The 26818-nt window shown below is 50.0% G+C and overlaps 2 protein-coding genes across 5 annotated transcripts in view; one reads left to right on the top strand and one right to left on the bottom strand.

Moving 5' to 3' along the window:
- FAM168B (family with sequence similarity 168 member B) overlaps positions 1-16443 on the top strand; it is a 37364-nt gene extending 20921 nt beyond the window's left edge. Inside the window, exons 4-7 of one of the 2 annotated variants that reach the window (XM_082841887.1) lie at positions 9018-9160; positions 9293-9470; positions 11273-11398; positions 11855-16443. In XM_082841887.1, the coding sequence (XP_082698013.1) occupies positions 9018-9160; positions 9293-9470; positions 11273-11385 (434 nt within the window). In that variant the 3' untranslated portion in view covers positions 11386-11398; positions 11855-16443. The remainder of the gene's footprint in view (positions 1-9017; positions 9161-9292; positions 9471-11272; positions 11399-11854) is intronic. The other variant, XM_082841886.1, reaches the window with a different exon arrangement.
- Positions 16444-17902: 1459 nt separating this feature from the next.
- LOC309963422 (rho guanine nucleotide exchange factor 4) overlaps positions 17903-26818 on the bottom strand; it is a gene marked incomplete at both ends in the record, with an annotated part of 252503 nt that continues 243587 nt past the window's right edge. For all 3 annotated transcript variants that reach the window (XM_082841764.1, XM_082841766.1, XM_082841765.1), the window contains 9 exons: positions 17903-18054; positions 18596-18673; positions 19342-19585; positions 20782-20913; positions 22607-22736; positions 23021-23253; positions 24593-24772; positions 24845-25021; positions 25947-26126. In XM_082841764.1, coding sequence (XP_082697890.1) covers positions 17903-18054; positions 18596-18673; positions 19342-19585; positions 20782-20913; positions 22607-22736; positions 23021-23253; positions 24593-24772; positions 24845-25021; positions 25947-26126 — 1506 coding nt within the window. The remainder of the gene's footprint in view (positions 18055-18595; positions 18674-19341; positions 19586-20781; positions 20914-22606; positions 22737-23020; positions 23254-24592; positions 24773-24844; positions 25022-25946; positions 26127-26818) is intronic.

Raw genomic sequence — 26818 nt, 5'->3', positions numbered from 1 at the left:
CCTTATGAATCGTCTTTAGGGAAGGAGCATCTGGAAAGCTGTTAGTGTTTTTGAAAGACCAAGGAATGCGTGTGTTTGGTTTTGTATTGTGAATGGTTGGCAGATCTAAATATTATTTCACAAAGTGTCTAGTTTGGATACTATGAGATGTATGTATATTTATGTATTTTTTAATTTTAAGTTTGTAAGATTCCTGTTGAGGTTCTCTGGTGTGAGACAGTGGATCTGGTGTTATATAAAACAAAAAGGAAAGTGCCTATACACACTTGGTTTTTAATTGACTGGGGGACATGTTTGCTTTCCTTGAAATTGATTTGTCTCAGTATTGGATAGAAAGTGATGTAATATTCATGCCCATACAAAAAACCAAAATCAATTTTCTCAAGAGTTCAGGACATAGCTCACAGTTACAAGAATAAGCAGTAAGATAATATATATTAAAAATTGTTGCTATAATTAGTAGAAATAGTGGGTGACTATTTTTCCAACATACAGAGAAGCTGAAAAAAATTCACAGTAAGCATCTATGTATGGACTGCCAAGATTCTATAATTAAACTTTTTAAAATTGACTTTTTAAAAAAAATTTATTTTCTTTAGTTTTTTGGCTGCGTAGGATCTGAGTTGTGTGTGGGCTCTTTGTTGTGGCGCACGGGCTTCTCCCTAGTTGTGGTGCGTGGGCTTCTCTCTAGTTGTGGCATGCGGGCTCCAGGGTGCGTGGGCTCTGTAGTTTGAGGCACGCGGGCTCTCTCATTGAGGCGCGCGAGCTCAGTAGTTGTGGCGCGCGGGCTTAGTTGCCCCGCGGTATGTGGGATCTTAGTTCTCCAACCAGGGATCGAACCCACGTCCCCTGCATTGGAAGGCGGATTCTTTACCACTGGACCACCAGGGAAGTCCCTAAAATCAACTTTTAAAATTAAACATTTTACTCCATCCATCCTTCAGTCCATCTTGTTTTTTCATGTGTTTTGAAGTAAGTTGTGGATGTCAGGATGCTTTTCCCCATCTACTTCAGTGGGCATATTGTTAATATTTGTTTACGGTTCTTTTAGGTTTTGTTTTTAGGTGAAATTTACATACATGAAATGCTCACATTTTAAATATACCATTCATTGTATTCTGACAAATGCATACACATGGTAGCTTCTTGGAGTCATCTCTTTATCTTCAATAAAGTGTACATATGAGGCAGGTGTTATAAAAAAGATAATCTCAGATGATTAAGAGACCTCAGGCTTGCTGGATGGGTTTCTGCAGCAGTAGGCCTCTAGCCTCCCTTAAAAGAAAAGCTCGACATCATAGGTTGGCCTATCGTTGAATGTGGTAAATAAGGGACTTTACCCTTTTTTTAGTAGATATGGTGGGTCAGAAGAGTGCTTCTGAATCAGAGGACCTCTCTCTGGAGAGTTGTATGCTTAGATCTTGCTAACTTTGCTTTCATACCGTGTCCTTAGAAGCTTACTCAGGTGGACAGCTTCCAGCTTCTCTTCAGTCCAAGCTCCAGGCTCTTTCTGCAGTTTGAACAGAGACAAAATTGTCATGGACTTTCTTATTAGGAATATTGATGGCTTTATTAGAGGCTCTATTTTCTCCCAGTTTTTCATTCAGGTCATGAATGCATTGCTTGTGTGTTTTCACTTCCTCAGACAGGTTCTCCTTTCTCTTCTCATTCTTTTTTGAATCACTTTATCCTGTAGAACCATGACTTTCCATAGAGGGTTGGCCGTATTGAACATTGGCATATTTTACCTTTATTTGTCTTTCCAGCTAGTACCTAGCTGCCAGGTTATCTTTCAGATCAGATTGCTGAAGAGCCATGCCTTCCTAGCTTATGGCCTTTTTAAGGCTCAGAAAGCTTTTATGTTCCTCTCCTAGTAGCAGGGGGCTTCTGCCGCTTCCTTCCTTGTCCCTTTAGCTCCTGCATGACTGTTGTATCCTGGAAGGTTTTCTTAGCTCCTCTCTCAGTTGTGTGTCACCATCAGAAGGCATTATAATTTTTTCACCTTATTTACTACAAAACATTTTCAAATATACAGAAAAGTTGAGAGAACAGTGTAGTGAATGTCCATAATATCCAGCACCGAGATTCATCAGTTATCATTTTGCCGTATGTGCTTTATCTACCATATAAAGATGAGTGTGTGTGTACGTTTTGTTGTTTGTTTTTGTTTTTTTCTTGAAGCAATTCAGAGTTATAGCCTTTTTTGGCACTTGTCCTGTAGGCTTCAGTTTGACCCTCAACATAACATCATGAGGATGCTCTTCTGCATGACTGTGATACTGTTATCATACTTAGAAGCAGTAATTCTCTCATTTCATTTTATAATTCATATTTAAATTTGCCCGTTTGTCCCAAAAAATTTAAAAAAGATTTGGAAATAGGATCTATTCAAAATTTACATGTTGAATTTTTTATAAAGTTGAGTTTGTTATGTCTCTTGTCTCTTTTAATCCATAAATCTACCTAACCTTTATAAAACACCTTGAAAGACTTTTTATTATGAAAAATTTGAAATAACAAAAATACATAAGTACACAGCAGGATGATGGCCACTTACCCACACCCTAGCCTCAGCAGTTACAAGTATACACAAGTACACAGTACGGGGTCCACCTGCCCATGCCCTAGACTTAGCAGTTAATAGCTTACGGTTGATCTTTTCCATCTGTACTCCTGTCACTTTCCCCTATATTATTTTGAAGCCCATCTCAGACATCACATTCATCGGTTTTTCAGTATTACCTTTAAAAGATGAATTTAAAAATATATATCATCACACCTAAAAAAACCTATAATTAATACTATCAATACTACAATCAGTATTTATATTTCCAGTTGTTTCATCTATGTCATGGATGTTTTTTAATTGTACAGTGAAGAAAGGGGGGGGACCTTGTTGGTTCCTTTTAACCTATGAAAACTGGCTAGCACCAGAAATTCTGAACGTGATTTTCAAGTTTGAAGTCTAGCACTTGTTCTCAAAATATGCTAATTCTGTGAATATTTTGATTTTCCGACATTTTTATAAAAACCTGATATCCTTTTGGTCAGATGTGAGTTTAGTGACTCCAGTGAGGCTCTCTCACTTCAGGCCAGTGGGACCACGTTTAGCAGTGTTCCCCTGTGAGTTAAGTCAACGATGCCGCTGCTGCAGGGTTGTGAGAAGTGGGAAGGAGAGGGTAGCTTGCGGTGGAGGGAGCTGTCCAGACCTACTTTGCCTTCATCCACAAGCTTCTGTTTTTGAGACGACCTGCTCCTCCTTTTGCCAGCCAGGACTGTGTCAGTGCTGCTGTTTTGGTGGTCTCTTTCCTTGTGGTTTTCCCCTGAAGTCAACACCTTGTCAAGAGGGCTGGACCTTTTGACAAGCCCTGTTGGCCCCAAGCATGGCGTATGATGTTGGTGATGCACTCTGGCAGTTGGCAGCACTCTGCCCTGGTGCAGTGCTTCCATCACCATGACTGGTCACAAGTGTGTCCAGGCGCCAGTGCCTCATTTCCTCCTCTGATGTAGTCAGTCATTTATGGGGAATTAGGAGCTATCACTGAGCCGTCTCCTGGGAGTGTCAATGCAGGGTTAGAAATTAGTGGCTTTCATAATTACCTTTTTCTTTGTAATTAAAGAAAATGTTTTGCCACCTTATTGTGGTATAATTGGTGTACAATTAAGTACATGTATTTAAAGCTTCAATTTGATGGGTTTTAACGTGTATATACCTGTGAAACTATCACTTTCCTTTTCTGTCCCTCTTAAAGACTAGAAGATGAGCAGCTAGAGAGAGGGATTTAACTGCTCTTGTCTTTAATGTTGCTTTCCCAAATCCTGAGACTCTTTATTCTACTCTCTTTCAGCTCAAAACTGGTATTGAAATTTGGTGTCTTCAAATTTTGGCATTGTTTTTACTTACATAATAGTTAATGAATTTCAAAATAATATAGGGAAACCTGGTGGGAATGTAAATTTGTGCAGCCACTATGGAAAACAGTATGGAGGTTCCTTAAAAAACTAAAAATAGGGAATTCCCTGGCAGTCCAGTGTTCAGGACTCGGCGCTTTCACTGCCGGGGCCCTGGGTTCAATCCCTGGTCAGAGAATTAAGATCCCACAAGCTGCGCTAGGTGGCCAATAAATAAATAAGCAAATAAGTAAATAAAACAAAAACTAAAAATAGAGCTACCATCTAATCCAGCAATCCCACTCCTGATCATATATCCGGAAAAGATAAAAACTCGTATTCGAAAAGATACCCAGTGTTCATAGCAGCACTATTTACCATAGCCAAGACGTGGAAACAACCCAAGTGCCCATCAACAGGTGATTGGTTTAAAAAGGCATGGTATATGTGTGTATGTTGGAATGTTACTCAGCCATAAAAAAGAATGAAATAATTACCATTTGAAGCAATGTGGATGGACCTAGAGAGTATTATACTAAGTGAAGTAAGTCAGACAGAGAAAGACAAATATATGATGTCAGTTATATGTGGAATCTAAAAAATAATACAAATCTATATACAAAGCAGAAACAGACTCACAGACATAGAAAACAAACTTCAGTCTACCAAAGGGGAAAGGGAGAGGGGAGGGATAAATTAGGAGTATGGAATTAACAGATACAAATAGATACATAAAATAGAGAAGTAATAAGAATTTACTGTATAGCACAGGGAACTATTTCAATATCTTAGAATAACCTGTAATGGAAAAGAATATGAAAAAAACCCGTGTGTGTGTGTGTGTGTGTGTGTGTGTGTATAATTGAATCACTTTGCTGTCTACCTGAAACTGACACAATATTGTAAATCAACTGTACTTCAATACAAAATTTTTTTTCTAAAACACAGAAATACGGAAACCTGTGAGGGTCTTTTCTCCTTAAAACAGATACGAGCTGAGCTTGGGAATTACCTGGTTTGGGCAAAGGAGTCATTGCTCAGTGCAGCTGGGTCTGGTTTTGTCTGAGCACCTGCTCTGATGTGTGTGACTTTGGGGCATTAACACCTTTACCAGCATCTTCATCATGAACACCATGAGGGACAGTCTGGGGAATAAACGAGAAACATGGCATTTAAGGTCTTAGTGAACCCAGGCACACCAAGTGCATGATGGTTCTCAGTGGGTCTCCAGGACTGACTTGGCCCCTTGGAGGAAAGAGGGACTTGTGGTTCAAAAAAAAGATCATTTAAAACTGGTGTATCTGTTGGTGGGAATGTAAATTGATACAGCCATTATGGAGAACAGTATGGAGGTTCCTTAAAATACTAAAAATAGAACTACCATATGACCCAGCAATCCCACTACTGGGCATATACCCTGAGAAAACCATAATTGAAAAAGAGTCATGTACCACAGTGTTCATTGCAGCTCTGTTTACAATAGCCAGGACATGGAAGCAACCTACGTGTCCATCGACAGATGAGTGGATAAAGAAGATGTGGCACATATATACAGTGGAATACTACTCAGCCATAAAAAGAAACGAAATTGAGCTATTTGTAGTGAGGTGGATGGACCTAGAGTCTGTCATACAGAGTGAAGTAAGTCAGAAAGAGAAAAACAAATACCGTATGCTAACACATATATATGGAATCTAAAAAAAAAAAATGGTTCTAAAGAACCTAGGGGCAGGACAGGAATAAAGATGCAGATGTAGAGAATGGACTTGAGGACATGGGGAGGGGGAAGGGTAAGCTGGGACGAAGTGAGAGAGTGGCATGGACATGTATACACTACCAAATGTAAAACCGATAGCTAGTGGGAAGCAGCCGCATAGCACAGGGAGACCAGCTCGGTGCTTTGTGACCACCTAGACGGGTGGGAGGGAGACGCAAGAGGGAGGGGATATGGGGATATATGTATACATATAGCTGATTCACTTTGTTATAAAGCAGAAACTAACACACCATTGTAAAGCAATTATATTCCAAGGAAGATGTTAAAAAAAAGAACAACAAAAAAACCTAGTGTATATCCTGGAAGTCATTCATTCTTTTTTTCTCTTTTAGATTAAAATATAAGTACACCGCTAAACACAGTTCAATAAAGTGGTTTAAAATTTTTAAACTTTCATTTTTTTAATACTCAGCTCATTTTTAAGTTTGAGATATAATTTATGCAAATCACCCACATATTAAATGTTCATTTGGATGGATTTTGACAATTGTTATACTCGTGTAACCACCACCCAAAACAAAATACTGAGCACTTTTTTTTTTTTTTTTTTTTTTTTTGCGGTAAGAGGGCCTCTCAGACTGCTGTGGCCTCTCTCGTTGCGGAGCACAGGGTCCGGACGTGCAAGCTCAGTGGCCATGGCTCATGGGCCCAGCCGCTCCGCGGCGTATGGGATCTTCCTGGACTGGGGCACGAACCCGTGTCCCCTGCATCGGCTGGCGGACTCTCAACCACTGCGCCTAGGCTTTCCTTTCGCCCGCTCCAAATCATACACCACTCCCCCTGACTTCTGTCACCATAGCTAGGTTTATTTAAGTGTTGAAAATGAGATCATGCAGTGTGTGCTCTGTGTCTGATGTCTTTTAAAAGGTCAGCATGGTTTGAGATTCATTCATGCTTTTGCCTTTTGATACTGAGTAGTGTTTATATGGATGTATCATAATTTACCCATTTTCCTCTTGATAAACATTTGGATTATTTCCCACCTTTTGGCTATTATGAGTAAGATTGGTGAACACTTTTTACAAATCCTGTTGTGGAAGTATGTTTTCATTCTTCTAGGGAAAGTATCTAGGAGTGAATTGTTGGGCCCTATGGGAAGTATATTTGTAGCTTTATGAGAAGTTGTATTGTTCCATGGAACTCGTGTGAGCACTCTGCCATCTCAGCCGTTCTAGTGAATGAGAAATGGCTTCTCAGACTTTTTAGAAAGCAGTTTTATTGAGGTATAATTTGCATATAAGCCATCCTTTATAAGTGCACAGTTTGGTGTGTTTGGACATGTATACAGATGTGTGACACCACAAACAGTCAAGTGACTTCATTCCTGTGAAAGATGCCCTCATGCCCTCTGGCCCCTGGGCACCACTAATTGGTTTTCTGTCTCTAGATTATGTTGGTCTTTCCTAGAGTTTCATATCATGTGTTACTGTGTCTGACTTCTTTTGCATATTGTATTTTTCTTTTTTTTTGAGATTTATCCCATGTTATGTGTATCAGCAGTTCTATCCTTTTGGTTGCTGAGTAGTATTATTTTGTTGTATGGTTGTACCACAGTTTGCTGGTGGTTTAGTCTGTATAAATCAGTGGGCTATGAACGTGGCAATTCAGGGACCCTCTCTTAACCTCCCTGGAGAAAAACTCCTCCGTTGGAATGGGGAGTCAGGAGGGGAGCCAGGCATCTTACTGCTTACCAGGTAGCCTCTGAATCCCTCTTCCAGATCGTGGTCCTTCGTCACTTCCTGGCAACACATGCTGACAGCTTCTAGGTCTAGGGGAAGGGGCTTTCCAGGTGTCAGGCTGCTGCTTGACTCTCTTCACTGCTGGCTGAGAGTACAGCTTTTTTGAGTCTGCTAAATTATTTTCCACTTGTACTTTTAAAAAGATTCCAAAATTATTAGGTTCTAAAATGTCTTTTCTCTATTCTTGATCTGTGTGGCTTTGTGTCTTTTTATTTATTAATCTGCTTTATTGTCATTTTGGGTGGGGACAAAGGCAAAAGTATGTGTTCAGCCTGCTGTACCTTAGACCCAGAAGTCTTTTTAGCAAAACCCTGGTGTTTGACAAGTTTTTCCTTTTGTTTTTGCTGTAATTAACAACACTGTGATGAGCATGCTTACAGTTCAGCCTTTGTTCAAATCCATGCTTATTTCTTTTTTTCTTTTTTAATTGAAGTGTAGTTGATGTACAGTATTTTATAAGTTACCAGGGTACAATACAGTGATGCACAGTTTTTAAAGGTTATATTCCATTTATAGTTACTGTAAATATTGGCTATATTCCCTATGTGTGTCCTTGTAGTTTGTACCTCTGAATCCCCTACCCCTGTGTTGCCCCCCTCCTCCCTTCCCTCTCCAGTGAACCGCTGGTTTGTTCTCTATATCTGTGAGTCTGCTTCTTTTTTGTTATATTCACTAGTTTGTTGTATTTTTTAGAGTCTACATATAAGTGATACCATACAGTATTTGTCTCTTTCTGATTTATTTCACTTAGCATAATACCCTTCACGTCCATCCATGTTGCAAATGACAAAGTTTCCTTCTTTTTTTATGGTTGAGTAACATTCCCGTGCGCGACCATATGTATGTGTGTGTTTCCCACATTTTCTTTATCTGTTGATGGACACTTAGGGTTGCTTTCTATCTTGACAATTGTAAATAATTCTGCTATGAACATTGGGATACATGTATCTTTTCAAATTAGCGTTTTCGTTTTCTTGGGATAAATACCCTGGAGTGGAATTGCTGAGTCATGTGGTAGTTCTATTTTTAGTGTTTTGAGAAACTTCCATACTGTTTTCCATAGTGGCTATACCAATTTGTGTTCTTACCAACGGTGTACGAGGATTCCCTTTCCTCCACAGCTTCACCGACTTTTGTTATTTGTGTTCTTTTTATTCATAGCCATTCTCACAGGTGTGAGGCGATAGATACCTCACTGTGGTTTTGATTTGCATTTCCCTGATGATGAGCTATGTTGAGCATCTTTTTATGTGCTGTGCTTGTTTCTTTAAAACAAATTTCTAGAAGTAGAATGGTGGGGTTAAAAGACTTAGATACTTTTAATGCCAAATTGTGCCCCAGCAAGGGCGTGCTAATTTAAATTCCGACAGGACCAGTGTTTCTTTCCTGTTCCTATGTAAGTATGCACTCGGTAGAACTTTCTCCCCACCCCCCGAAAAAAAAAATACTTGCACATAAAGTCTAAGCAGTGAAGCCACATCTCAGCAGAGGTGTCAGATATGACTGTGGTCGGGGCTGGAACACTGCCTCGTTCCTCGCTGCACGCTTGGTCCGTCCCGTGTCTGGCCGAGTGTGGGTTTGAATTAAGGCTTTGGGCTTCTTTGTTTCAGGTTACACTCCTGGCACACCTTACAAAGTGTCCTGTTCCCCCACCAGCGGGGCGGTGCCACCGTACTCCTCCTCCCCCAACCCCTACCAGACCGCTGTATACCCCGTGCGAAGTGCCTACCCCCAGCAGAGCCCGTACGCACAGGTAGGCCTGGGGCGCGCTGTGGGTGTCTTACGGGGTCTCCTGGGCACTGTGCTTGTGGGAATGGCCGATTCCTCGGGGCTCTGACCCTCTGGGTGTGGGACCCTGTGGCCCTCGTCTCTCTTCTTTCCCCAGCAAGGCACGTACTACCCCCAGCCCCTGTATGCAGCACCCCCTCACGTCATCCACCACACCACAGTGGTGCAGCCCAACGGCATGCCGGCGACGGTGTACCCTGCTGCCATCCCTCCGCCTAGAGGCAACGGCGTCACCATGGGCATGGTGGCGGGGACCACTATGGCCATGTCAGCGGGTGAGTCCTTGGCCCTGGGGTGCCTGCTCTGTGACGGCATGAGGGCTGGGGGAAGGGAGAGCTCACCAGTACTCTGACCCTTGGCTTTGACTTTTCATGGCTAGGGTTGTGTGGAAGGACATCTGATCCTTTTGGGAAGAAGTGGCATGTTGTGTTTTTCTTTACCTCCCCTCCTTTCTCTTCGCTGTCCTTTCAGTTGAGACTGGAGTGTGGGGTTTAGACCATGAACCAAGTACCTTTTCCATAGACCATGACTGAGTAGCCCTCTCCAAATGGGATGGGGCCACTTTTTTTGGAGAGCTGAGTCACTTGGCTGTAGGGACAAGGAGTGACCAGATGCCTATGGCGAGCACATAGAGCTTGGGCAGAGGGGGGGTACTTTGTGATCTGGGGGCTGGCCCTGTTGATCCTCCCCTTCAGTGTGGGATACCAGTGCAGGCCAAGCTGTCTGCACGGGGATGTTTCTATGAATCTAGGAAAGCCGGTCTTGTGTTCATAGAGAGAACAGCTGCCTGTAGAAATCCTTTGGCCTACATTGATTTTATCTCCCCAGGCTTCCCCTAGGTCTGGAAAATAAACCACAGACAGAAGAGACCCGTGGCTGGAATGGGCCTGTCTCCATGGAACCTTGGAGTGTTTGAGGGCTTGACTGAATGTCTAGGGATTAGGTTACCTCCTGTGGGCATGTGAATTGTCTGTGGTGAGGGGCCAGGTACACACAATGCGTTTGGTTGCCCATGGCTGGGTCTTTAGAAAAAAAAATATATATGTGTGTATATATATATATATAGATCCCTCTTTGTTTTCCTAGACTTCAGTATAAGGAAGACGTGTCAGGAGAGAATGGTGTTTCAGGATACCATGTGTGTTTCTGCTTAGAGTCACTCTTTTATTTGGTTTTCCCATACTTACCCGTGAAGGCGGAGGAGAGTCTGGCACAGATAGAAACTGCGTGTTTGCGGCACATGGAGGGCGGGGATGGCAGGCCCTGGTGTGGGTGCCCTGGTGTGGGTGCAGGCAGGAAGGAGGGGGAGAGGAGGGCTGCCGGGTGAGGCCGTAGCTTCGAGGTGGTGCTTGTCCGTGAATGGACACAGCCGAGTTTTCTGCAGTTTCAGGGAAAACATGCTTAGCTTACAGTACTCAGAAGCTCATGTAGTTGGGAATCTCCCTCCACCTCCCTCTCTCCCTCTCTTCCAGTTGTTTATTACCACCATAACCCAAGTGTACAGGTCAGTGGTGTTATCACACTGTGGTGTCACATCTCCAGAACTTTCTCGTCCTGGAGAACTGAAGCTCTGTACCCATTAAACAGCTCCCCCTTCCCCTTGGCCCAGACCCTGGCAACCACCATTCGCCTTTCTGTCACTATCCATTTGACTCCTCTAGGGACCTCGTATAAGTGGACTCATGCGGAATTTGTCTTTTTGTGACTGGCTTATTTCACTGAGCATAATGTCCTCGGGGTTCATCCGTGTTGTAGCATGTGATTAATTCCCTTCCTTTTTAAGGCCGAATAATATTTTTGTTTTCTTTTTATCACCTCATCTGGAAAAATAATACGGTATGCTTTTATGGAGAGGAGGCCCAAAGGCTTCTGCAGACATGCTATCCATGCGAGCTTGCTGTGTTTATACAGCTTTGACTTGTATATAATCAAGAGTTCTGAGAGCATTGTGGGTCAGAGCCATCCCCTCTTCCTGTCTGCCTCCCGCCTTGCCACGGGGGTTGGGCGGGAGCTCCCCTGTAAGAGGGAGCAGTGGTGGGATGCTGCCCTCCACTGAGATGCCTGCTCTTCCTTCCAGGTACCTTGCTGACTGCCCACTCCCCAACTCCTGTCGCCCCCCACCCCGTCACCGTGCCCACGTATCGGGCCCCAGGAACGCCCACCTACAGCTATGTGCCCCCCCAGTGGTGATCACCCTGCAAACGTAAGTGACTGGTGAAGCCCGAGGCCAGCTTGTGACTAAAGTGCATTTTTTTTAAGAGGAGAATGGGAGATCTGTGTCATTTTAAATACTGCCAAGAAAAATGCTACCTGATGATCCAAAGGCAATGCAGCGTTTAAATTTTTGTCCTTATTGGGACTCTGCAGAGGAAAAAAGAAGGAAACTTCTTCTTGCTGTGCATCCTCTTGCTGTGCATCCTCTGCACTGTGTCCCTTACCTGGGCTGTGCTCTAGTCTCCTGCCCGCCTCCTGCAGGAAGTAGGACTCCAGTTGTAACTGGAAGTCTCTGGGGTCCGTGGGAACCAGCACGGCTGCCTCTCTTGCTGCTGCCCTTTCTTGTCCTAGTGGATCTCCTCCTCCAGTTGAATGCCTCCTTTTCTGAGCAGTGGTGCCAGAGGAGCTGTGTGTGATTGTGTCCATCTTTCTCCCCACCCCCCAGGTTTGTGGATGGAGCTGTGCAGTCACATCATGGAGGTTCCACAGCTGGTGCTGCAGGCCTTGTGCCTCCAACCAGGACTTTCTTCTTAATGCTCTCGACACTTAGCTAAACACTACTACGGCCGGCCCAGCAGGTCCTAGCACCCTCAGTCTCCAACTGACTCTGTGGGTTGGTCTTAAAGCAAATCCTGTTTGGTGGGCTGCCAGGCAATTTTTTAGCTAACTGTAATGATAAAAAGGGAGTGTTAATCTGTTCTGAATCATATCTAGTTGAATGCATGTTAAAAAAACACAAAAACAAAGCTTGCTCAATCTACCTGCAGTGACTGATGCAGAACCATCATATGCAAAATCCAAAGGAATGGAAAAGTATTTTACAACTTGTATCACTAATGCACTGTTGTAATGTATGCAAAGTCTTAAAGTTATAAGTGTTAAAGTGAATTTCTTCATAGAGCATCTGAAATCTCTTTGATGATTCTTCAGCCTTTTGGGGTTGACGTGGGTTGCCAGTTGGAAACGTGGACTTCTAGTTTCCACCCATCTGTTCCTTTTGCACGGACTGCACTGGGAGAGAGTTGCAGGGACGGGGAGAGTGTGGGGAGGCCACCGCTGCTTGGGGTGCAGCCAGGTTAATGGCTTTCTCTCCATTTAGGCTTGTGGGGTCAGTGTGATGTGGACGTCCTTAGGGATTACCATGAATCCAGTTAGGGACACAAGGTGGTTTATGTATCAGCAAAGCAATTTTCTCTGCCATCTAAATTTTCATTACAAATCTCTTACAGATAGAGATGATGTTTTCTATATGTTTAATGGAAAAGTCCTATGTAGAGCTAAATTATTTTCCTGGGATGGGAGATATGTGAGAGAACCAGCCACACTTGGAGGAGGTATTGGCCTCACCTTTATTTAGCTTAGAAAAATCATTCCTTTCCCCCCTACCCCCACCCCCCCGGGAAATGTCTGAGTCACCTGAAAACATACGTAGGCATTGTTGTTCTCCCTCCCACAAAGGTGGCAAAGACTTCATTCAGCTGTGTGTTATGAAGAAAGTTGTATATTTAAGAACTTTTAAAAGGGAACAGAACTTTATTGGATATTGATTGTTCCTTGTAGAGAGGCAGGGCTGTGGCTGTGTTTCGGCCCATGCACTTGATGGGGACTTGTCCTCTGAGACCACCTGGAGGGCGCTCGTGGAGATGGCTGTGGGGAGGTGTGAGGAAAGGGCTGGCGCCTGTTGTCTGTGAGCCCCTTTGGCCATCTCTTCTCGTGGCTGGGGACACTCAGCACAAAGCACGTGTGGACAGCAAAGGGCCAGGCAGCATCAGAACGTGTTTGCCTGGCAGAACTTATCACAGAAAGGATTTTGTGTTTAAAATCTGAATATTGTACATAAGAAACCAAGAGGATTTTTTGCCTAAATGTGCCCAACTTGTATCGATGGGTGTGTGTGTGTGTCTGTCCTCAGATGAAGTCGGAGGGGGTGGGGGGTGAGGGCTGTTCCCTTTCAGCGGTCTGTCAGGGGCGGGGGTGCCCCTGCTCCACCCCGTCGTCGTCGTTTCAAGCGCTGTGGGCCTCAGGTGGGGAGGGCGCCTTTCTCTCCTTACGGCTCCGGCAGCTGGTCAGGGCTCCGGCACTGGGGTGGCGTTCAGCCCCGGATGGTGAGTGGATACCTGACCCCTGAGCCTTTGGTAACCTTATTTTTTATAGTAAGTACTCTTCATAGTTTTCTTTTTCACATTTTATTTTATAAGAGTTTTAGGAATATTTTTGCATGGATCATTGTAAACAGAAGATTTATTTCTAATGTCTGTAACATAGTGTGTTTACTGATAAGTACTTTAAATTGCTTCAAGAGCACTTAACCCACCTTTGTATGTGTGTATTCGTGTGTGTGTGTGTGTGTGTGTGTGTGTGTGTGTGAGTGTGAGTAGCAGCCATTTACCCCAGGCACACTGTCCACTTCAACTCTTTGTTGGTAATTCCATCTGTATAGTGGACGGTTTGTAATATCAATATGTTCTAAGGGTTCCAGGGGCTGAACAGAGAAGTTGGTTTCCCCAGTTTAGCGTAATAAGATAGGAGAAAATAAGAGTTTAGGATATGCTTTTTAAACGTCCCAGTGTGCGCACACACAGAAACACATGCCACTACCTGTAAGGATTGGACTCATTTGAATTCAGGAGGAAGTTATGAGAAATTATATAGGCTGTTTCTTCCAGCTTGCCTGAGACTTGGCACACACAGGGTGAGTGTTTTCACGAGCACTGAATTAAATGGTGTTTTCAAGAGAAAGAAAAGAGTGGGTTTCGTTTTCTCCCCATTTACATCAGCTTTATAAACACTTCCCCCCTGTAATTTCTTAAAAAATCTTATTTCCCTTTTGTGAAGTTGAGTTGGGAGACTTCATCATATACTTTTGCATTATGGAATACATCTCTGTGGAAACCTTTTTAATTTTGAAACTATTGGCATCAGCTACCAAATATGGAAGGTAGATCTTGTCTAGCAGGTGAGAATCTGGATATAATGAATAGTAACAAAACTATCATATGTTGTAATTTTAGCAGCATTTAGTTCCAGTAAAATTAACTTAGGAATAGAGCTTCTGTTATAAAATTGCATAATTTGATATCCTAAGCACAACAGTAGAACATTCAGAGAAATTTTGCATTTTTTATATGTGACATTCCTAATTTGAGAGTCTTTCAGCTAAATTACAGTTATTTTAGAAGTTGAGACAGGCAAGTAAAGGAACTAATTCCTATAAACATAGGTATCATCATGGATATATATATTTTTTTCATGAATATTTTAAAGAAATTTTATTCTTCAGCCTTCCCCTAAGGTTTAGAAGGTATGTTTCTCTGCTTAGGGAAATCTTGTTTGGATCTGGGCCAGGTGACTGAACGTTTCACGATGAGTGATGGTCCCGTCATCCTGCTGCCTTTGAGAACTGAGGCCAGCATCCGGGCCAGGGCCATTCATGGTGACAAGCACAGAAGCGCTTCCAGAATCTTTTACGTCTCTTGTGTTCAACCTTTTCTCAGCATTCTTATTGGTTTGGTTATTAAGCCTACCAGTTGTATTATGTGACTCTGTTTCTTGAGTGCTATGCAAATGTAGTATTTACAGGAGCCGAATGTGGTTCTGAGCTGTGGGCTGGACAACTGGTCGGTACGCGCCCTGCCCTTCCCAGGCTGGGCATGCAGTGCCTCGCTCCATCTGCTGGCATCGGCACTTCAAACAAGAGGAAACAGATTCTTGGGGCTTGGGATGTACTAATCTCTGGTAGTGCTGTCCTGCCAGCAGGTGGAGAAAGGATGGCAGGCACCAGACGCATCAGTATTGGGGCCTGCTTTTTAAGAAGGAAACCCAGACTTCTTCACCTGTCCTTTGTAAACATTTGGAAACAGTATTACTCTGACCAGTTGGGCCACCTTCTCCCTATCTGGCAGCTAACGGCTGGACACCCCCGTTCTTGCCAGCCTGGGCATTGCCCAGACGGGACGCCTGCCTGACTTCCTCTGGCCGTGCAAGGGCAGGCTTAAGGGTGTGGGGCTTGAGGTGGGGGGCAGCTTCTGGTTCTTCTCTTGGTGCTTTCTAAGGACGGGTGTGTCTCTAGAGAGGAGTGGTTGGCATAGGGGAAGGGTGGCCCGCGTGACTCTCCTCTCTAGCACGTTTCACATGTTGGTGTGTTTTTTTGTCCTGAGCTGTTTGTTACTCAACCTGAGCTTTCTGAAAGGAGCCTGCAGAGGACACGCTGCAAAGGAGGGTCTGATCTTTTCAGGTAGAAAGTTGCAGAGTTGATCTTACATGTTTCAGAGGATTTGTCTCTTTCCCCACCCTATTCTCTTGAACAGAAAACCTCTGGGGTAATCTTATTTGAATCCCCGGGATCAAACGTCAAGTCACTTGGGACAGGGAGACGAGGAGAGGCTGGCATCTCTGTGCAGGGAGCCTGCAGTGAGCTTCAGGGGATGCTGTGCTCCCAGGATTGGTGTGTTGGAGATGACAAGTGTCTTGGCTTGGCCTCCTGAGCCCTGTTGGAGTCTCCTGTAGGTCCTCGTGCAGACCAGTGGTTGGTAGACTAATTGGGCTGGACCTGAGGCCAGCTCTCATGTGTTCCTGGCGGGGTTACTGTGATGGCCACTCAAGAGAGACCCCAGGGAGCCACTGTTACTGACTAGGAAATTGGTTTTTGTTTTTTTTAAAACGATTTTGGAATACTGTTTTTTTTTTTTAGACCGTTCTCATAGTACTTTTTTAAAACTTAAGTCAGCATTGTCTTCCAGTGTTAAAGGCCCCCCTCGCCTCTGCATTGAACTTAAGGTGTCAATCAATACAAAGGAATGGAACACCCATCCTGAGCCAATTCCATTATGTGTAAATTCGTACTATTTTAATTTTTTATGCAATCTGATGAGTAGATGAGCTCAGATTTAAAATTCTTAAAAGCACGTTTATTGTAACAAGAATTGTTATGTATTAATACTGCAGTTTTCAATAAAGATTGACTTGTGTTGCATATTGTGATTTTCATGATTTTTCCCCATAGGTTTTGTCTCCAGGTGGCTTGGCCTGGATGGAAGGTGTAGTGTCTCTTAAGTTAGGAAGTCCAGGGTTTCAGGCTCAGCCCCAGTGACCTGGGCAGTATGTACGGGTGTGAAGGTAGCAGGTTGTGGGGAAGGGGAGGGAAGCCACCCTTGTTCCTCCTCTTGTGGTCCTGTGGCCTGGGTCCTCCTGGGAGGAAGACACATCCTTCCCCATTTCACCAAGGAGGAAGGTGAGACCCAGAAAGATTACGGACTGCCTGTCCCCCAAACTCACTTCAGCTAAACAGACTGACTCTGGAAGCAGCCAGGCAGGGAGGTGCTGAGACAGCTCCCAGTTACCCGGAGCCTCTCTGAAGCCTCTATCCACCAAAGCCCTGGGGGCCTAGCTCATTCCTCTAGTCTTAGGAAAGGCCTGGGGTAGAAACAGATAAGTGGCGAGGGGACGAGAAAATGCACAGAAAACAAGGGCCGGCAGCCAGGTTATTTTTCACAAGTTTCTTTATGAAATTAAATGTGGTTTCTGGCTTGGAGAAGGTGTAGTGCAAGAGTGACTGTACATGCTGCTGAATTCCCTTGGGCCACAGGGGCGGTTCCGTGCCCCAAGCCAGGCCCTGGCCACACTCATTGGTGCCCCTCCTCTGTGGGATGTGGGCTTCCTTCCAACCCACATGCCCACCAGCCTCTGGGTGGGTCAGTCCTGGGTGCCGGGCCACAGAATTCAGTCCTTATGGCTTCTCACGCTCACTTAGGGTAAGGCAGTCTTTCTGTGTCACTAACAATTCTTTTTCTCTACCGTTAGAAAAACAAAATCTGAACAAAAAATACTGGAACCAGGTTCTGGAATCACCCCACAGCTACAGGTGTACTGGTCACAAACCCTGACAGAAGTATTCAGCTGACTATGGTTTTCTTTCCACTATAAACAAACACATCACAAGTGAAGAGAGGGTGTCCAGCAGCCAGGAGTGTCTAGAGAGGGGCTGGGAAGCAAAAACGGGTGGGCTCTGGGCCAGATGTTTCTGTGTGCAGAATTCCTGGTTCCCACCCACCAGGGACGCAGGCTGCCTGGTTCACCAGCTGGGGGCCTGCAAAGAGAACAGGAGGGCAGAGGGGCACACAGCCTGGCTCTGCAGGTGGCCGAAGGCAGAGACGTCTCCTGCCCAGAGAAACCAGGGGCAGGAGGGACGATTAGATGTCCCGAGAAGAGGGTCCAAAGCGGCATTCTCACACGTGCTGGCCTGGTGGGTGGTTCTGAGCTGTGGCTCCCAGGAGGCCCCGCACAGGCCAAGAGGGTGGCGGGAGGTTCACGTGCTGGGGGCCTGCCTCTCCAGCCAGCGTCTCCAGCGCCCCAGTAGTGGGGAGGAAACCGGGAATGGGGGCACCTCACACCTCCCACCTCCAGTCTGCATAACAGGCAGAGGAAGGCCGGGGAGGAAAAGCTGGAGGCCCGCCGGCAGGGCAGGTCCAGATGGTGCCATTGGCGGGGCGTGGGCTCACTTGCGGAAGGGCGCCAGACGGCTGATGCTGTGCCAGAAGGTGGACGGCTTCCGCTTGGGCTCTGCCAGCACCAGGACCTGTTGCTGCGGCAGGCTGGTGGGCAGAGCTGGGTGCTTCTGGCGTGTCAGGTAGTAGGGCCGGCTGAGGGCTGGGCAGGGGAAGAGAGCAGGGGTCAGAGGTGTGTTGGGAGCCGGGTGGCACAGGGCAGAGCCTGTGGGGGCAGCGGGCCGTCCCCGGGCTGCCTCCGACACCCACCCTTGCTCCCCTGGGACTGACCACACCCAAGGGCCTGGGCTGCCCTCCGTGGTCTGCAGGGGGGATGGCCAGGGGGCGTGGGAAGGCGTGAGGCCTGGAGCTGCTCTTGGGGGGGGGGTTAACGTTTCTGTAGGAACAGGCTGTTAGTTCCTTGCCACGAGGTGCCTAGGCCGGCTGCCAGGAAGCAGCCCTGCCTGGGGAAGGAAAAGCTGGCACCGAACAGCACCGTGCTGCTCCCGGGAGCCTGCGGGGCTGGAGAGCAGGAATACCCACCGCGTGCCTAAGCAGGCTTCCCCTCACCAGCGGCCCCTCACCACCCACCTTTGGGAACACAGACCTGCAAAGGGCAGTGGGCACCTCTGAGGACCCAGGCCCAGCTGACCCTGCTTTGGTCCGGGCTGCCGTGGGTGGAGGTGGGACCACCACCTGCTTACCTTTGGGCTTCCCGACAGCCTGCTGCTTGCTGGCATTCAGCATGGCCTGCTTCCTCTGTAGCTGGGTGATGGAGAAGCCTGAGAAGGGGCCACAAATGAGAGCCACAGCTGCCCTCCCACACCCCCCTCCTGCCCCCCGCCACGGTCCTCTTGCCCTGGCACCAGTGCAGTGTCTGTGCACCCGGCCCTGCCCACGGTACTCGGGGGCTCAGCATCCCGCCCCACCAGCCTGGCTCGGCCGCCCAGGCGGAGGACGTGCTCCGCAGGGGCGCTCTGGTGCACCTCTCGGCGGCCTCCCTCGTCGCCCTGCCCCGTCGCTCACCCTGCCCGGCTCACCGACGTGGCTGGTGCCTACTGTGCTTTCTTGGCCCTGTGGAGGCGGCTCCTTTGCCAGATCCAGAACCGACCTGGTCACCGCCCAGCGTGATGGCCAGGGGCCAAGGACAGGAGGGGAATGCCGTGCTCACGTGGGGCAGCGGGAGGCCTCTGGAGGCCGGCGCCCACCTCCCACTCCAACTGAGCAGAGGCTCCCACCCTATGGAGTGTGTGCACGCGTGTGGCGGGGGGAAGTGACCCACGCCTGGGGCCGAAGCCACGACGTGTCCCAGAGCCTCGCCAAACCCCGAGGTTCTGCCTGTGTGAGACCGGCCTCTCACAGTCCCAAGGTCATGCTGGCTCCCAGGCACGGGGGCACGGAGGGCTGGGTGGGCCCTCGCGGTGGGGCCAGGCCAAGCGGGCTCTCGCACCTGTCTCCTGGTCCAGCCGCACCTGGTCCCGCTCCCTGGCGAAGGCCTTGAGCCAGCGCTGCTTCTGCTCGGGCTTCTTGGCGCACAGCAGCTGGCTCTCCCCCGAGGGGCCGCAGCGCAGCCGGAAGGCGTTCCTGACGCTAACATGGAGCTCCCCGTCCTTCCCGTCCTCCAGGTCCACCAGCTCCAGGCCATCCAGGTCCAGTCGGCCCTTGTAGTAGAGCACGTCCCGGCGGAGAAGGTCCTGCCAGAGACGCCGTGAGCCCCCCAGCCCGCCTGCTTGCCCGGCCCCGCGGCCTGAACCATCCTCCTGACCGCGTCCGAGGCCCTGCCTCACCTTCTGCCCTGTGACCAGAAGGGCCAGCGGGCTGCAGAAAGTGATCTCGGGAGGGAGAGCGAGCCTGGCTCAGCCCACGACCACATGCTGAACCCATGGCGAAGGAGGCTCTCCTTGAGTTAACATTTACTGGCTGGCCTGGGGGTCTCTAAACACCCCCAGCCTCACGGGGAGGCAGCCATGGAGACAGGCAGCAGGCCAGGGCCCACAGTGCGCAGCAAAGGAGAGCATCAGTCTACCGAGGCCAGGCCAGAGCCAGCGCTCAGGAGGGCTGCCCAGCCACTTGTGCCATGTTTTGAAAGGGGAGTAGAAGCCAGCAGCGAAGAGGAGGCCTGGAGGCAGCTGGAACAGAGGATCCCAGGGTTGGGAAGGGGAAGCTGAGGTTTGCAGGAAGAGAAGAGCTGGCTTGAGAAGCGAGCAGGGGCTCTTCAGGAAGGAGGGTGTTCTTAACAGCACTGCGTGCCGGTCAGACTCTGAGGGCCACCCTCTGGTCCCTGGGCCACTAGGCTCACTCTGTAGACAGCCCCCTACCGTGTGAGCGCGCGCACGTGCGCGTGCGTGCGTGTCATTTGGGCAGCAGGGCCCCGGGGAGAGGAATCGTGTGTGTGTGTGTGTGTGTGTGTGTGTGTGTGTGTGAGATTTGGGCAGCAGGGCCCCGGGGAGAGGAATCGTGTGTGTGTGTGTGTGTGTGTGTGTGTGTGTGAGATTTGGGCAGCAGGGCCCCGGGGAGAGGAATCGTGTGTGTGTGTGTGTGAGATTTGGGCAGCAGGGCCCCGGGGAGAGGAATCGTGTGTGTGTGTGTGAGAGATTTGGGCAGCAGGGCCCCGGGGAGAGGAATCGTGTGTGTGTGTGTGTGTGTGTGAGATTTGGGCAGCAGGGCCCCGGGGAGAGGAATCGTGTGTGTGTGCGTGTGTGTGTGTGTGTGTGAGTGTGATTTTCTCTGGGCAGCAGGGCCCCAGGGAGAGGAATCGTGTGTGTGTGTGTGTGTGTGTGTGTGTGTGTGTGTCTCATTTTCTCTGGGCAGCTGCTCCCAGCCCTCGACCTCACTCCCTCCATTCCTGCTCTGAACAGGTCCATCTAGCAGGGAAGAGTGACTCTGGTACCTTCTTACAGTAGATGAGCTGGTGGTCAAAGAGAAAAAACATCCTCTGCTGGCTCTTGGCTTGTGGCTGTGTGACACGAGTCAGCTCCCCCGAGTGGATGAGTTCTGAGCTCCTGACCAGGAGATCTTCTCCCTGGGGGACCCAAGGGCAGCTGTGAGCTGAGTGCTCCCATCCTGGGGTTTAGAGCAAGGCTGTGCTGGGCTCGGCGTCCTGCCTCTACTGCTGGCTCCGTAGGTGGGGTCCTTACTGGCCCTGCCTGCCCACGGCCCCCGTCGGGCCAGGGTCTGCAGCAAGCAGCAGGCCATAGAGGAAGGGGTTGCTCTTGACGCCCGAGGAAGTGGGGTGGAGTTAGAAGGCAGTTTGGCCTAGGAGTCGGTCATCTCCGTTAAATGAGGCCCCACAGCAGTCAGTGGCGTGAGCATTCGCAATGTGGCTAATCCCTATCAAGGTGTCATTTAGGAAAACTATACGCCGATTTTTAAGACTTAGTATGAAATCAAGACTGTGACTATTTCACCAATGGTATTTTATATGTTGATTACATGTGGAAATGATATTTTGGATATACTGGGTTAAACGAAACATCATTAAAGTTAGTTTCACCTGTTTTTTTCTTTTTCTTTTTTGGCGGTACGCGGGCCTCTCACTGTTGTGGCCTCTCCTGCTGCGGAGCACAGGCTCCGGACGCGCAGGCTCAGCGGCCATGGCTCACGGGCCCAGCCGCTCCACAGCATGTGGGACCCTCCTGGACCGGGGCACGAACCTGCATCCCCTGCATCGGCAGGTGGACTCAACCACTGCGCCACCAGGGAAGCCCCTTTTTTTCATTTTTAAGATAGATCCTAACACATACAAAATTCCCTATGTGGCTCACATGGTACTTTGATTGGACAGTGTGGCTCTAGAGAACAATTAGACCTGGCTGGAAGTCACTTCTGAGGCCTGTCTTTTAAAAGGGGTTTCGGAGGTTTTCCTCTGGCTCAGTGTTACTTAGTACCTGAATTCCTATCATCAGACTTCACACTTTCAGATGAAGCCCTACTGCGCCCAGTTCCTCCAGGAAAATGCAAACCACAGCCAGGCGCTATTGGCAGCCATTCAGTTTGGGATAAGTGAGTTTGTGAGGGTCCTTGGTCAGGGCTGGGCCTCAGAACCAATCATCAGGAAAGCAAAAGCCAGGCACCCAAAACAAAACACAAATCAAACACTCAGCCCCCCTCTCAGGGAGTCTAATTCCGTATTTCTAGGATGGGGCCTAGGAATCTTGTTTTTTCACAGATTTTACGGTTGGTGGGCGGGGTTGGAGAGAACAGGACAGGACCGGCGCCGTTAGTTCAGGCATCCGTGCTGCCTTAGAAGACGAGACTGGCCCACGTGAGGGGATTGTGTATGCCAGGAAAACGGAACCAGGAGGCTCCTCCGACCGGTGGCAATCCGTCTCTGGGCACACTGTGGCAAGCCTGGCCCCTTCCGTTGGGAGCCCCAGAAGTTAACTCGAACTTGGGGGCCCAGCCTGTCCCCAGAGGCTGGCTGGCTGGCTGCACCCTGAGAGGAGCATGTGGCATTTTACACGTGCCCTGAGCTCTTCACCAGGAAGGAGGCCAGCAGGCCTGCTCCGGGAGCAGCGCTCAAGGCCTGGGGCTCGGACATGGGCTGGGCTGGCCCTGCAGAGCCCCAGCTCTCCCTCCTGACACTAGCTCCTGTTTGCTGGCTCCTAGGAGCATGGCCCCCTGCTTCAGCGCCCTCCTAGGTTTCTCAGGGGCAAGCATGGTTTTAAAGCCAAGGCCAAGCCCCACGGCATTTTCTGGGGGTGTTGGGCCCTCACCTCCCAGTCCTCTATGGAGCTCTGCCACTGAGCGATCTTGTCGATGTTTTCAAGTCTCCGTTTCCGTTCGTTGATGAGCTGGGCCACATTCTTCATGGCATGTAAGGCAGCTTCCACGTCCTTGAAATCCCTGGGGCGGAACAGAGGTGGAAGAGGGCTTACGAGATCCCTCTGGGGCTGTGCCCTTGGGCCATTTCTCCACCCATCAAGTGCATACCCCCATCTTCTCCATAAAAGAGGCACAGAGCAGAACTTAATATCCTATTCAACTTTATTCAGCCCAGCCCCTCACTGCAAGGACAGCTCACGAAGGCTGGAATTATTGTACGTTTCGGTCTGTGCTGTCACCCCAGTGCCCGCAGTAGTGCCCAGCACACTAAAAGCCTCAACAAGCCTCCCCCAGCACCCTCCTACCTGTGCTGGGGGTGTGTGTACTTGAGCAGCTCAGCCAGCTGCAGAGGGTACTTGCAGATCTTCTGCACAGGTGTCAGCAGGAAGCCGTCCAGGGAGATGTCGATCATCTTCTGCAGCAGCCGGCAGGCCTCGAAGAAGTACACGTACTTGCTGAGCTTGGCGAGGCGCGAGAGCTCCACGCAGGCGTTGGGGTGGTTGTTGCAGTACTCTGAGTAGATCTGGAAATCCGCTTGCTGTGGGCACAGCTGGAGGTGAGGACGGCTGCCTCCTGACCCCACCAGGCCATGGGCAGTGTCGGGGCGGGAGGCAGCTCAGGGAGCCCAGGCTCTGTCTACCTACGTCTTTGGGCACAAGCCACGCAGAATCGTGCCCGGGGACGTGAAAGACCCCAGAAAACTCAGGCATGCGCTTGCCTGTCGCCACCTAGCTTTCTCTGCAGGGCCCTCAGCAGATATTTTGACAGTATGCCAGGTTTCTGGGTGAAATCAATGATACTAATAAGGAAGGGATATCATGGCCCAAAAGGAGAGAGAGGGAGATTAAGAGAGACCCCGACGGCTGTGCCTCCCGGGCTGTCTTCCTCCTCAGCCCAGTGTTTTGCTTCTTCCTCACAAAGCTCTGGTCTCACATCTGAACACAGCCACTGTCAAACTTTACTCAACACCACGTGACAGAGATATATCCACGTTGCGTGTGTGTTTAAGGGAGACTCACTGTGCCTGCTTTTGTGTGTAACTTTCATTACCTGGAGCCAGAGGGAGACCTAGGTCTGACCTAGGACTTCGTGGACTTAGGTGGAAAAGGAGGGTAGCTGGCTGCCTGGCAGGCTGCTGTGATGGTCCCACTGGGTAATGCTGATAGCGTGCCTGTTAGACATGCCCTGTTTCCCATTCCCTTGTCACAACTCTGCCTGATGAATAATACGGGACCCAAATTCCCACACTCACTCAGGTACCCAGACCCACCACCTGCTTCTGAGGTCACCCTCCTCAGCTTTCCTCCTGCCACTGGAGAGGGGTGGAAGGGCCTCCCCAACCCCCCACTGCTAGCAGTCGGAAGGGAGCCCAGGTTGTCCTTGATGGGCTGAGCTAGGCATCCTCTGCTCAGCCCCCCATGACTGCCACAGGAGAGGGATGAAAACAAGGAGTCCACCTAGCCCAGATGAGTCCAATGAACCTTGGCTAAAATGTCAACTGGCATTTAGAGTGGAAGTAAGAACTAATTCAACCTCAATTCCAGTGTGCTCACTGTGAGAGGAATCCCAGAATTCGCTAGGAACAGCCCTTAGGGTGTTCAGCAGGTGGCCCAGCCCACCTCTGTCCCAAGCAGATCCTTTCCGGGGCCAAAGCCTAGGCCTGCCTGCTCCAAGGAGCCTTCTCCAGCTTGATTTGCCCACCTCACCCCACCCGGACCCCCAGAAGCAGAGAAACTTCTAAAGCAGAGTGGAAGGGTGACAGCGGTCGGGGCTAGGGATGGTGGGGCAGGGCAGAGCCCCCAGCAGAGATGGGGGGTTCAGGGGCTACCGCACAGGGTGAGGGCCTCGGGGGCGGGGTCCCAGGGCGGGCTGCTCACGTGTTCCAGGAAGCAGGCGCCCAGCTCACTCAGGTGTGGACGCTCCCGGTTGAACTTCTGCTCCAGCGCCTTCACGAAGGCCTTCTGGCACCGGTAGATGTCCTCGATGTTCCCGAAGATGGTTCGCAGCTGCTCCTCGCTGAACATGTCCACGCGCTTGCGACACTGCCTGAGGTAGCCCTGGGGGCGCGGGCGGTCAGGGTCACCTCCGGGTGCCCTCCACCCCCAGCCCCGCCAGCCCGCGAGCCTCACCTCGCAGATGTCGCGCAGGTGCTTGATGTAGTCCCGCTCGGTGCTGAGGATCTCGTTGATGACGTTGGTCCGCATCTGGTCCTTGCTGCTCTGCGCCTCAGCCCCGCCGTGCCCGGCCCCACCGTGCCCGGTCCCCAGCGCCGCGTCGTCCGCTGGCTCGTCCTGGTTCACCCGCAGCTGCAGGCAACGCAGCCGGTCAGCGTCCCTCGGGACCGCAGGGGCAGGAAGCCGCTCCGTCACCCGCACAGTGCCCGCAAGGACAGGAGACGCCAGACCCGAAGGCGCCCCGTTCCCCGGCCTCCCCCTTACATTCGGCTCTGCGAGGCATAGCGCTCGGAACCGGGCACACGCTCACTACAGGGCCTCTGAACCAGCGCCTGCTCATACTGGGCCCTCTAGGGGCTGTGAAGGAAGCAGACGGGTGATGTGGCCTTGCCAGCTCTGGGACTGTATCTAGGAAAGGCTCCGGGTGCAGAGAGCGCTGTTCCTCCGGGAGGTCTGGGGCAGGAGCAGCACTCCCCTCCCCACGGCCCTCTGCCTGGTTTGGAGCCTGCGCCTGGATTCCTTCCCTGGAGACCAAAGGCTGCCTTAGGTCTGGGTTCGCTCCCGCGATCTCTTGGGTTAAAGACTTAGCTTGTCCCTGCCTCAGTTTCCTCAGGGGTAGCGATGGCTCTCAGATCCCAGGACTGTTGTGAAAGTTAGAACTGAGATGCCCCGCGCAGATGGTCTGCACAGCGCTTTGCAGATGCCTGGGAAGCCCAGCGGGCTGTGGTGGCTGTACTCTAACACACAGACCCCCCCGCGCCCGGAGGGGACCACTTTTCTGACCCGTTCTTCACTGGCCGCTGAGGACTCCTGGAGGGAGGGGCAGGGGCAGGGATGGAGTTGGTGGTGGCGCAGGAGGAAGGCTGTGTCTCGATTCCCAGGCTGGGCTTCCCGACACCCACCCGCCCACCCAGCCCCCAGCCTGCAGTCCCAGCGCAGCTATGAGTGGGAGGTCCACACACAGCACCCCAGACCCCAGAGCAGTTTCAGGCTTGCACTGCTGAGCAGAGCCAGCTGCCTCTTTACGGGGCTAGGAGAAGCTCGGGCCAGTGCGTACCCGCACAAAGCTTGCTGGAAACCAGCCCTCGCCGTCAGCGACCCGGCCCCACCACCACTCTCTGTTGGTGGCATCCATTACTTCGATGACGTCCCCGGCGTTGAAGCCCAGTTCCTGGTCATCCATGGTGACATGGTCCCAGAGTGCTTCAGCACAGACCACACTGCCATCACTGATGAGCTGTGGAGAGAACCAGGGAGGGCAGGTCACAGGGGTGAGGGTGTTCCTGCCCTCTGTCCCCCACCCCTGGGAAGGGGGGATCCTGACTCGTGGTACAGAGGGGCGGACGGAGGCTCCCTCGAGCCAGCCGCTCTTCGGGAGGCAGGGCTGTGCCCAGGGCATGTCTAGACTGGCGGTGAACTTGATCCTTGACTGCTAGAATCCTGGGGAGCCACAGAATCTGAGGGCGAGCATGCTGCCCCCTCCTGCACACAGGGCACACCTTCTTCCCGTCCCCCCTGGGCCGTGATTAAACTATTGCCTCTCAGCTTCCCCCGTGTCTCTGCTGTGCTCCGTGATGCTGGCCTGGGGCACTGCCGGCTGCATCTCTGCTTGTGCCGGCCGTCCCCTGTGGCATCAGAGGGGACCTGAGAACTGGAGAGGGAGGGGGCTTGCTCCTTCCTAGTGGCTTCTTGTGGACCTGCAGTCTACCACCTGATTAGCAGCAAACACCGCTTCCCCAGGTCTGCTGGTGCCCAGCCACTGCAGTAGCTGGATCCGGTCTGCAGTGTTTTTTGAACGCCTGCAGAGCCAGTCTCGGCCCCCTCGGCACCAGCTGAGCAGCCCCCCTCAGAGTTCTAGGCCTTCAGCTCACAGAATTCTCAGTTTTAATTATTCCAGTCTAGTTCCTTCATTCCCCAGCTCTAGAGAGG

This window comes from Leucopleurus acutus (assembly GCF_964270905.1).
Source record: "Leucopleurus acutus genome assembly, chromosome: 6".
NCBI classification, from domain to species: domain Eukaryota; kingdom Metazoa; phylum Chordata; class Mammalia; order Artiodactyla; family Delphinidae; genus Leucopleurus; species Leucopleurus acutus.
The sequence above is the reverse complement of the archived record's forward strand: the minus strand, read 5'-3'. Positions and strand labels throughout refer to the sequence as shown.